The sequence below is a fragment of the Puma concolor genome, chromosome D2, assembly GCF_028749965.1.
Source record: "Puma concolor isolate L17-30 chromosome D2, mPumCon1.1.hap2, whole genome shotgun sequence".
Taxonomy (NCBI): Eukaryota; Metazoa; Chordata; class Mammalia; order Carnivora; family Felidae; genus Puma; species Puma concolor.
This window is the reverse complement of record NC_141677.1, coordinates 62,898,036-62,909,765: the sequence shown is the minus strand read 5'-3', so window position 1 is coordinate 62,909,765 and position 11,730 is coordinate 62,898,036. Positions and strand designations below refer to the sequence as shown.

Genomic DNA, 11,730 nt, shown 5'->3' with positions numbered 1-11,730 from the left:
TCTGTCTGGCTTCTCAGATGCAGCTTTTGGATAAGTTTCCCATTGAAGGTGGCCAGAAGGACCCCAAGCAGAGAATCATCCCCTTCCTTCCAGGTAAGCTTTGGATGGCCCCACTGTTGGGATGGGAGGCAACCTGGGGAGAAGTATTTCTTAGGCTGAGAAAAGGCTGGCTACACGGCACTTGGGAGGCTCAGTCGGTGGCATCCAACTCTTGGGCTCAGGTCATGATCTCATGGTTTGTGAGATTGAGCCCCGAGTCAGGGCTTGGGATTCTCTCTCTCCTTCTCTCTCTACCCCTCCCCTGCTCTCTCTCTGTCTCTCTGTCTCTCTCTCAAAATAAATAAATAAACATTAAAAAAAGAAGAAGAAGAAAAGGCTGGCTACTAAGCCAGAAATTCTAGGCAGGGTGGGCCTAGGAATCTTCATACTAATAACTCCCCGGAAGATGGGAAGCCCCTGATTGTGAAGGCCACTGCCACCACAGGGATCTCTCCCACCGTTCCCAGGCCACCTCTATTGGGTCCGGGCCATGCAACTTCTAAGCAATTTCTTAGGCTCTGGGACTTTGGCTTCCTCTTTCCAGAAAGCACAGACAGATCAAGTCTTCTATGAGAGGATGAAGAACTCCAGGCTGAACTCTTTCCACTAATCCCATTGTAATCATAGAGACCCTTAATCTAAGTACGCTCCCCATGTCCGATCTTGGGTCCTCCTGGCACATTATCCAGCCGAGGCTCTGAGCGCTTACATAATACAACCTGTGAGTTGGCAGAACCAGGATTTGAACCTGGGTCTTTCTGGCCATAAAGGCCATTAACCACTACACCATTTTGGAACATGTTCAAGGTAATTGATTATGTATAATTTAGAGGAAAACTTCCCAGATGTGTCATAATCTACTCTTGCTATGATGTCTTAAATTGGTGTACAATTTATAGCTTACAAAGTGCTTTTTTTGTTATTGTATACAAATGTCCATACTGAGGTATATATTCTGACTTCTGCTTGAGGGATAAAGATGTTAGGGTTCAGAGATGTTAAGTAACTCCTCATAAATGTGGCAGAGCTGAGTCTTCTCCAGTCTGGGCTCTTTGCCCTAAACCTGACTCCAGATCCTCTGCCTTTCCCCAGGCCAGTGAGCAGGGCTGGGTTACAGTGGGCCTCGCCCCTGTTGCTGTTGGGCCCGGCAATGGCAAAGTCAGTGGGACTTTCGCAAGGAGCGGGGTCTCTGTCTCATTACTCTCTGACACCCTGTCAGCCTGTGGTCAGCACCTACTTGGTGACTTGAAAACACATGCAGGGGCACCGCCCTCAGCGAGTTGGTCCTCTCTGAAAGGTGGTCCTCGTACACCCACATCTGCTAAAGCAGTGGAAGGCAAGAACACGCATTGCTGGCAGTCCTGTGAGTCTCGTGCTAAAATTGCAGACAATCACTTTAGCTATGGGGAAGAACTGCCCTTCCACATCCCACGGTTTGGGCAAGATTGGAACCAGTCAGTGGGGGTATAGAGAATCTCACCCCTAGGCTTCTTCCATGGAGGCAGAGGACTGCTTCTCCGTCACTGGCCGAGGAGTGAACGGAGGGGACTTCCATGTTCTACCTGGCTTTGCACTGAGTCCTGAGGGAATTTGGAATGTTCAACACCTAGGTTTGTATGACCTTAGATGCTGCTCCAGTACACTCCTGATGCTCTGCCCCCCACAAGGACCTGGGAGCCCAGCTGGGATGCTGTGGACACAAGTGTCCCAGAGCCAACATGAGGCCAGGGCGGCACCCTGGTATCAGAGGTGGGCTTGGCCTTGGGGCATGAAAGCTGCTTATTTCCTCGAGAGGGATGGGCTTTTTCTCCCACTGGTGGCCAGTTCTCCAGGGAAATATCACCTTGTCATCATTTGTCTGCAGTGAGGGGCTCAGCCTATGACAGGCCCTGGGATAAGTTACCTGGGGCTAGGAGCTGGGATAGCCTGGTGAGTCAAGGGAAGATGTGGCTGTGTTGCCTTCATCCAAGGAGCCTTCAAGCTACTAAGAGAGATGAGAGAGGCAGAGTCTACTCCCTAATCAGGGAACCAGTGCAGGCAGGAAGTGACCCTCTCTAGCACGGTGCTGTTCTGAGTGTCTGGAGTGTGTCATTGTGAGCTGAGGAAGGCAGCAAAGCACTCCTAAAGGAGGGGGCCCTGGAGTTGACCTCCAAGGACGGTGGCTTGGAGGGGTGGGGGAAGTGCAAGTCTTCTGTCCTGCTGCTACCAGAGTCCAACGTCTGGGGGGGGGGGGGGTCACACGGCCTGCCTGACCTTCCCCTCCAGAGTCTGGCTCTGTCAGTTGCCAAATGTGTTAACTTCTGTATATGCCTCAGCTTTGTCATTTGGAGAATAGGGAGGATACTAGCATCTACTTCATGGGGCTGTTGGCGGGATAGAATGAATTCATACGTTTCAGGGGCTCGGAACCGTGGCTAGCCTCTAGCAGGACCCAATTATTTCAACGTTTATTTATTTTTGGGACAGAGAGAGACAGAGCATGAACAGGGGAGGGGCAGAGAGAGGGAGACACAGAATCGGAAACAGGCTCCAGGCTCCGAGCCATCAGCCCAGAGCCCGACGCGGGGCTCGAACTCACAGACCGTGAGATCGTGACCTGGTTGAAGTCGGACGCTTAACCGACTGCGCCACCCAGGCGCCCCTAGCAGGACCCAATTATTGCCAATTCCTGAAACGCACCTAGTGTTTCACACAGTACACTCACACGTGTAGTCTCATTTGCTCCTCCCAGTGAGGTTATTATCCCCATTTTACTGACTAGGGAACTGAGGCTAAGGGAGGCTAACAGACTCACACAGGCCACACAGCAGGAGGTGTAACCAGCACCAGAGCCTTATCTCTGACCTCAGGCCCCATCAGCCACCCCAGGAGGATAACCCACAACTGCTATGGCACTGGGGCTCTCTCTGAACTTCAATTTCCTCTTAAAAGGATTGTGGTGAGGGTAAAAGAATTCATGGGCAGCACTTTGCACAGAGCCTGTCCCATAGTAACTGCTCAATAAATGGCAGCTGTGAATAAAGAAAGTCTGCTGCCCCCATGGCCACCCCCATCTCCTGGGAAAGGCCAACAGAGGATCCCTTCTGGCCCCCACATGATGGGACCTGTGTGCAGTGGGTGACATTGTAGAGAGGAATGAGGTTGACTGGCCCCCATCCCATCCAAGGGAACTTGTCTTTCCCCTGTTTTGCTGCTTTTCTCCTCTGCCTACAGTGGGGTTTCCTCTCCGATGCTTCTCTCTTGTTCACTCACTTTCCAGGACTTTGGCGTGGGCATTGCTGGCCGTGCGGAATCCCATCCTGGGGCTCCCAGGCCCGTGCCTCGCTCCCCCCTGCCCATGAAAAACTACCTAACCCTTTCATGCTCCACTCCCTCACTTGGACAGCAAGGAAAAAGAAGCCAACGCAATCGGAACCAAACTAGGGAGAGCCGCGTGGGCACGAGGGTTCCCAACCTGCCCCAAACCCAAGAGGAGAGGGGAAGAGAGAAGCGCAATGTGGAATGTTTCCTGTCTTAGGTCAGGTTCCTTAAAAGTAGAGACTGAGATGAGGATTCTTACCCGGGTGACTTGGAGGACTGCTCTCAGGTGCACATCCCAAGACAGTGAGAGAAGCAGGGCAGGGCAGGGGAAGAAGCCCAAGGTGGATGGCACCAGAGTTATGCCAGTGTCGGAGACACCTTCTATACTCCCCATAGGTCATCCATTTTCTGGAGGCCTCCTCTCCCCCAGAGGTTGTGGAGTGTGGGCAAATAGCCCCTGAGGGCTGAGGGCAGGGGACATGCCTTTGGAGAAGGGGCAGCTCTGAGCCCCCAGCGGCAAACACCTACAGCAGTGAGGGATGAGAGCATGTGCTAGTAAGGGGGTTGTGGGCAGGGGCCAACATCTACTGTATTATCTAACACCAGTTAAGTCTCTGTTTCTACGTCCTGCCTTTGGGGAGTTAGCCAAGGTCACCTGCTGACTCCCACAGGCTCAGCCCTGACAGCGTGACTCAGCAGAACCTGAGTCACACACACACCAGCTGCCTTCACTCTTCCAACCCTCAGGAGGCTTAGCAGCCAGCCTCGGGAGCAGCTCTGCCAGCCCTTTTTAGAGCAAGGAACACCCAGGGGGAGAAAGCAGAGAACACCCATTATCTCCAGAACAGTCTCGATTTTAGCTTCCCAGGTGCCAAGATGTGATGGGCATTTCTGGGGCCTGGGGTCAGGGGAATGTGTCTGGAGCATTAGCTAGCTGCTTTGCTTTGTCGTGCCTGGCCCAGGGGGCTCGTAGAAGTTTGACTGGCTGGTGGAAGTGACAGAGAAGGCAAAGGAATTGAGAGAAGAGAGGGAATCTGTGGCTTCCCATGGTTAACAAGCCCTCATCTGCCAGTCAAATCCTAGCAAAAAATAAAAAAAAATAAATAAATAAAAAATCCCACACATGAGCCATAAATCTCAGGATCTAGGACACAAGTTTGTGGTGTGTCTGAGTAGTGTATGGCCTGCGTTCAGGGTCGGCCTGTGGGTTTGAAAAGTGGCGAGCGTCTGGGGTTTCCGTGGCCAGAGGCAGAGGCTCCATCCCAGGAGACTGTCCTGCACCATGCTAGAGTTGGGTTAAGGGGAGGGTGGCTGAGAACAGGGCCAACAAGGTGATGACAGACAGCCAGTGCAATTGCCAGACCAGTGGTCTCACATTTGCATAGCGATCAAATCCTGGATAAGGCTTTGTAGGGGAACTGTCCACAACCCATTTGTTCCACTGGCTCTAGAACCTGCTTTCTGGACCTAGAAGTGAAGAGCCACTATGCCCTGGCCCATCTGTGTGTTTGTGAGGCCTGCAGAGCCCGCAGGAGGGGCATGGAGAAGTTATGACCTTCATGTGGGACAGGTGGTTCTCCAGCAAGGCATCTCTGGGAAAAAGCCAGGTGGTTTTTCAGGCAGGAAGAGGCAGAGAATTATGCCTGGGCCTGATGCCCTGGGAGTGAGTGAAGGGGTGAAGGGGAAGGAATCCCTCCAGTCATGCCTGGGCCTCCAAACCCCACATTAGGTGAGAAAGAGGGAGATACCCCTAGCTGTTTTCACTGACCTTTGTGGCCTCCCTTTGAGACAAGGCCCCTATCTAGTTCTCTCACATTTCTATCATGGGGCCAGACACATAGTGTGTGCTTTATTAAGACTTATTGGTTGGGGGCCCCTGGGTGGCTCAGTCGGTTGAGCATCCAACTCTTGATTTCCTCTCAGGTCATGATCTCACGGTTCGTGAGATTGAGCCCCACATTGGACTGTGTGCTGACGGTGGGGAACCTGCTTGGAATTCTCTCTCCCTCTCTCTGCCTGTCCCCTGCTTGTGCTCTGGCTCCCCAAATAAGTAAACTTAAAAAAATAAAACATTTAAGACTCATTGGTTGATCACAAATTGGACATTCTCCCTTATGTATGGATACCTTTTATTGAGCCCCTTCTGTGTGTCTGGCCTTGTGCTGGGCCCTCTTACAACCCTTTTCTCCAGTCCTTATGGTGTGGTATGGGGACATTATCCCATTTTAGAAAGAAGTCAACTCAGTTTCCCCCACTACTTAGCCATTAAGTAGTAGTGCTGTCCTCCTTCCTGCCCTGCCCTGTACCTTTTTTGGGCAGGGAGGAATTGCCCCAGCCAGCCTCAGCTGGAAACTTTCCCCCACCCACTTTGTTGGTTCCATATCCTCCAGACTAGGGACCTGGGAGTTTCTGCCCAAGGACCCAGCACCGCAGTGGTCCCTCCAGCTTCCATCGCTATCTTATGCTTCAAGAGTGCACTACGTGGGGCAGAGAGTGACCTGAACCTCATGGGGACTCAGGTGACCTGTAAGTGCTCTCATTCTATTGAGTGTCCTGAGGTCACTGCAGCTGAGTAATTGATTTTTTTCCCCACATGTAAACAGCTTAGTTTATTATTATCTTAATACAATTACAAACAGGATAGCCCCAGGCTTTCAGAGCACGGTCTTCATTTAATTATGAGTCTCCCAAGATTACCTATTTGGTTTTCCTAAGTCACAGCATTTTTAAAACTTTGTATTTTGAAACAGACTCACAAGATGTTGCAAAACTACTAGGCACTCCACATTCCTCCCCTCCAATTCCACCACCACACTGCAGGGTAGGTGACTCTATTCCCAGTTTAAGGAGAAGTCAAGTCACCTTCTACCATCACACAGCCACCAAGGGGTGTACCAAGTGCCCAGCTTCCTCCAGTGGTAATGTCTTGTGTAAATACAGTGCATTATCAAAGCGAGGAAATTGATATTGGCAGGAGTCAGTTCCCAAAGCTAAAGACGTGAGCAAAGGATTTTTATTGTAAGGGGTTGGTGAGTGCTAGTGGGCAGGCATGCTGGCTGGTCTTTCAGAAGGAGGCAATGGTTGACAATAGTCCCTGAGAAGCTCCACTCCCAGGCCTGACTTCTTGGCATTCCTACCTCCAAGTGGAAAGCAGAGGTGAGTCTTGTTTTACATTAAGGCATATTCCTGAGAATCTCTGCAAATTTAGTTCTGTGGGACAAATCACATCATCTTTCAGTTGTCCTAAATACTATTCTATTTAAAAGAGTCATGGGATCAATCCTTTTGCAAAGCAGAGCACCCCTTCTTTGGAAATAAATTCTTCTTTCCATGGTTTCCATATACTGGGATAACTTCGGGCTCCTTCTGAGGTTGTTGGACACAGAGCAGACCTGGAGCATGGGTATTGGGGCAGCAGCATTGACCCCCAGGAGGAGCAGAAGAACTCTGCTCAAGAATGGTGAAAGATCTGAGATTTGATCACATTTGCAAGCCAAACAGTTAGCTTTCCCTACTTTCGTGGAGGCCAGTAGAAAATATGAGGCTCCCAAGTCAGACAAAAGGCTTTATTATGGCACATTTGCGTCAGATCCCATTGCCTCCAGGCCCTGTGGGGGTGAATTGTGTGCCCAGACGAATGCCTGTGGGCTACATGATAGGAGAGGAAGCCAGATCTCAGGGAGCCCACATCTCTTATAGCGGGCAGTAAGCAAACCTACCCTGTTTTCCTTGGAGACACGCCCTATCTCTGTGTCCCAAGGCTATATGCAAACCTGCTGTTTACTCCGGAGCAAGACACTATCTCTGTCCTCTAATCTGTTTCTTTACAAACACCTTTGAAAAGGTAATCCAGAACAAAAGGCAGTTAGTGCCCTGTTGTTAAGACACGCAGAAATGCAGGAGTGCCAGGGAGATGATCTCGCAAGTGTATTAGTTGCTTTCTGGGGTCTCCTGCTTTTTGGAGGGGTGGACAGAAATGATGATCTTTAGGACATTGGGCCAAGCATGGTGGGCTCAGCAGCCTCTCAGGGCAGCCTACTGTTTACATGGAACTTTCTGCCTTGTTTTAAAAGACTGTTGTGGAAAATCCATCTCCTGTTGCCCATCCTGGGTTTGGAGTAGATTTCCTGTGTATCCTGAGTTTGTCAGTCCAAGGAGGCTCCCTGGGAGGAAATGGTCATTACAGAGTGAAGTAGACAGTGTAGCTGCTGATGTAAAAAGCAAACAACTGTGACCAGGGATCAAGGGGCTTCAGAAGCCATGCAGTGGAGCAGAAAGAGGTGAGCTCACTCTGCAGGTTTCCTCCCACTCACAAGCCATCTGTGTCTCTGTGCTGGCTGGGACTGGGCCTCTGAGCTTCTAGAAAGCCCCTTCCTCCTAATAGCTGAGTTAGTCCCACCTATAGCCATCAGTGCTCCTGAGTTGATGGATCCTGGAGAAGCTGGGTAGCTTAGGAATAAAAGTGAGCCATAATCAAAGTAGGCGCCACCAGTCTTATTATCTTCTGAGCTTAGAGGGGTGTATTTTTAGACAGCAGGCATGCTACGCTCTTTTCTACTGGTTCGCCAGTTTACATACCGGCCCCTTAATGAAGAGGCAGTTTGGAGCCACAGTGCAGGAGGGTGCTGGGTGAATTGCAGGCTCAGTCTCTGGGGCCTTCCTCTCCCTGCCCCCCAGGGCCCTGCACTGCAGATCCGGTGTTTGTTCAAGCACAGAAGGAAGCAGGGGGAAGGGATGTCTTTGGCTAGAGCTGGTCCGTGGCTGTGGCGTGGGGGAGAGCTGGCTCTCTCCCTGGGCTGTAGGCATTTCTGTGTGTCCGCACCAGGCGCCAACCTGAGAAAGCCCTCCCCACAGGGCCTTGGAAGCCAGGAGGGAGGCAGCGTGTCACAGACACTGGCAGACACGGCAGCCCCCGGGGGAGAGTGCCCAAGAGGCTTCTGAGCCTCACTGATGACCTGAGTGGCAGGAAAAGACAAACCTTCTACGTGATAGAGTAGGAAAAATAGGGTCTGCTGGTAATGCCAGGGTTTTAAGAAGATGGACAAGATTACAGGCCTAAGAGGCGCTGTGTACTGTTTTCAACGTGGCTTTCCTCTAACCTCCTCTGGGAGTGCTGGGTCCTCTCTTGCTGTAATTATTGCCCCCACCCCCAAAGTCATTCTCTCACTCTGTAATCTGGAGTGGGTGGTTCTCGGGGCCTGCTGTTGGCAGCTGGTTCCGAACGCTACGAGAAAGAGCTGCATTGTTCGTTCCTGCCATAGGTATTTCTTGAGCACCTACTGTGTTCCAAGGCCTAGCTGGAGGCACTGGTGATGCAGCTGAGAACAAGGTAGACCAGTCCCTGCTCTCAGGAAGTTCACCTTCCAGTGGGGGAGTCAGAAAGCAAACAAATAAATGAGCAATTCCCAGTAGTGATAAGTGCCAGGGAGAAAAATAATGAGGTCTTGTGATCTGGGACATCTGAGGTTAGTGGTCAAAAGGGCCTCTTTGCAGAGGTGACAGGGGCAATGAGGGCTTCGGGCGCCAGGCTAAGGGGACAGCAAGGTCAATGACCCGAGTGCAACTGAAGGCGTGTGTTTAAAGATTAGCAAGAAGCGAATGAGGCATGTGGGGGATGTGGGGGAACGGAGTCACCACAGAGAGCTGGGCAGACAGGAGCTGTGGAAACCAGAAGCTCCAAAGCGTGTCTCTCATGGCAGAGCTACCCAGGAAAGAGACAGCTCCATAAGCTTGCATAAACTGTGCGACCCTGGCCCAGGCACATGGCTTCCAGAGTCAGTTTCCTCATCTGTCAAATGGGTTAACGATGCTTTGGCTTGACGTTCCAAGCAGTTAGTGCAGAGCAAGTGCTGTGTGGCTCAAAGGGAGAAGTTCTGGTGCTGTGCACCTGCCATTCCTCCAGACAGCTTTGCAGCAGGACACAGCTGTGGGGTTGCCCCTGCTCTTCACCCCCCCCCCCCCCCCCCACCGCCTACCCTCCCTCCCTGTGCTGATTCAGCCCTACGCATCGCATCTCAGCCCCGGTGGCACCTCTCGCTGCTTCTTGCCCATGGTAACTTGAGGTCATAAGGAGCTGGTTTCTGAGGAGCTGACAACCCAGCTGGCTGATCTGGGATGAAAGGCGGGGAGGGGCCTGAGCAGCCCTGGCCCCTTCACCGTGATGACACGGCAGGGCCACCAGCTTCACAGGCTCTCAGCTCTAGGGCTGCCAGCTCTCGCCGGGAATAAGGGGCTTTGCAGAGCAGGCCACCACTGGAAGATGGCTTTCAAAAGTACACATGGATCAGGTCCCTCAGCTGTTCCTCTGTGTCATCCCCACACTTCGAGACCAGGAAAGGGTCAGGCCGCTTTGTTATAACTTGTCTTCCTCGTCCAGAGAACTCCAGAAGGGAATCAACCTGCTGAATACCCACCCACACCCTCAGCCCTGAATGGACTGGCACCTCCCTCAGGAGGACTCTGATCTAAGCAGAAATGCGTGTCTTTCCACGGGCCTGTCAGTCCGTTTAATTTCACGTGCAGTAAAATGTGCCCAGACCCGGGAGTCCACACGCTGGGTTTGGGTGCCTCTCTTGCCAGTCAGTGAGGCACAGGATTGAGGAAGTTAAACCAGAACAACTGGGGATTGCCTTGCGTGTTGGCAGAATCACCAGATGCCAGTGATTTCAGGTGGCTGCGACATTCCTGATCTTTCCCTGTGAAAATAAATCATCTCCTTAGTTGATGCCTAAGTGTTCTTTTATGAGGGTCAGATGCCCTCACTCTGTGCTTAGAGAGGACTGCTGTGCCCTGGGTGGGGCGGAGGGGGGCACTGTCAGTAAACACATACTCACGTCTGGATGACTGAGGGGCCAGTTCCCTGAGCCCAGGTGTGACAGAGGTGAGAAGAGGAGGGCAACTGAGGCGGGAGAAGGAAGAAGGTTCTGGGCCCCTGGTGGTGCCATGAGAAGCCTGACCAATGAGGCCGTGTGAACTTTTCAGTGTGGCTGCCACACAGGCCCAGGCTGTGCCGTTGTCACGGGCCGCGCTGAGGGGTGAGGATTTGTCACGTGTGGTGGGAAGTGTCTGAAAGGTTTTAAGCTGAGGGGCCTAGGCTGGACGATGCTGTGGAGAGAAGTCAGTCTGAGACCTATTTTAGAGGAACATCCGAGAGGCCTTGCTGAGGGCCGGGGGTGAGGGGGGAAGTAGAGAATGATGATGCTCATGGTTCTGCTGAGGGCAACCCTGGCCAAGATGGCCAACCGGTGCTTCCCAGCACCCTCCCCACATCCCCGCCTTGGACTTCGCCCCTGGGAGTGAAAGGGGATGATGTCCTCCCTCCATTCTGAGATAGCTGAAGCCTCCGGCGCATGTGAAGGATGTTTTGTGGTGGGGAGTGCCTGCCACCAGCCTCCCTCCCAGGAGCCTCTGGGCACTAGACACTCTGTTTTCTGGGTCTTGGATTCAGTGGGGAGTGCGAGGGGGGTCAGTGGGTGGTGGAGGAGGCAGAACACTGAGGCCCATTGACAGGGAGCTCAAGGCCCTTCCTTCAGAGGTGAGGGGCGCTGGTGGCAGATCTCCACAGTGTCCCTGGCCTGACCCTTCCACCGTTCGCCAAGGTCACCCCAACTGGACCCCGGCCCAGGGATGGAGCCTCAAGCCAGAGCTCTTCCCTGGCAGAACTGAGCTGACCCTTGGAGCCTCCCCAGGCGCTTATGAACTGACACACCATTCATCCAGAGGCTGCCTGGCTTCGAGCAGTACAGTAGCTCTGGGCCCTGAAAACACCTCCTCTCCTTCACCTGCACTGTTCCAAGGACTGATGTCCACTGAGGGGCCCCCAGATCCCAGGCCGCCTGGCCTCCAGACTACAGTGGGCCAGAGGGACTGGCATGGCCTGAAGGTGGAGTCTGTTCCCCTGAACGCACCTTCACAAGGCAAAGAAGGAAGTGCATGGGGTGGGTGGGGCTTGTCTGGCAGCTCTAGGTCTCCTCTACCCATCAGGGGCAGGGTCTGAGGGAGAGGGGTGACACGTCTGCTTCTCCCTGGGCCAGAGCAGAAGGGCCAGATTTCACCTTAGCAAGAATGAATCGGGGCACATCTCAGGGAAAATTTCCAAAGCTGCGTTGCCAAAAGAAGCCGTGTGACTCCGCAGCTCGGCCAGCCCTAGAGCAGCATGGTGGTTCTGACAGACCTGAACCTGGCCTTGGGCTCAGACAGATCGAGATTCACAACTCACACCGGGGCTTTCTACGTGGCACTGGTTGTCTGAACTTGAAACTGCTTTTTTCACGGTGGAGGCAGGTAGGCGTCACCTTTCAGCACTGGAGGCCTCAGAGCTAGATGAACCTGAGTCAGATCCCTGCTCAGCTTCCCAGGAGCTGCCTGACCCTGGGCCAGCTTTACTCAGCA

The 11,730-nt window shown here is 52.7% G+C and overlaps 1 protein-coding gene across 8 annotated transcripts in view; it reads left to right on the top strand.

Moving 5' to 3' along the window:
* Nucleotides 1-11,730, top strand: part of SH3PXD2A (SH3 and PX domains 2A) — a 242,693-nt gene that overhangs the window by 90,582 nt on the left and 140,381 nt on the right. For all 8 annotated transcript variants that reach the window (XM_086680773.1, XM_086680770.1, XM_086680771.1 and 5 more), the window contains one exon: nucleotides 18-93. In XM_086680773.1, the coding sequence (XP_086536899.1) occupies nucleotides 18-93 (76 nt within the window). The remainder of the gene's footprint in view (nucleotides 1-17; nucleotides 94-11,730) is intronic.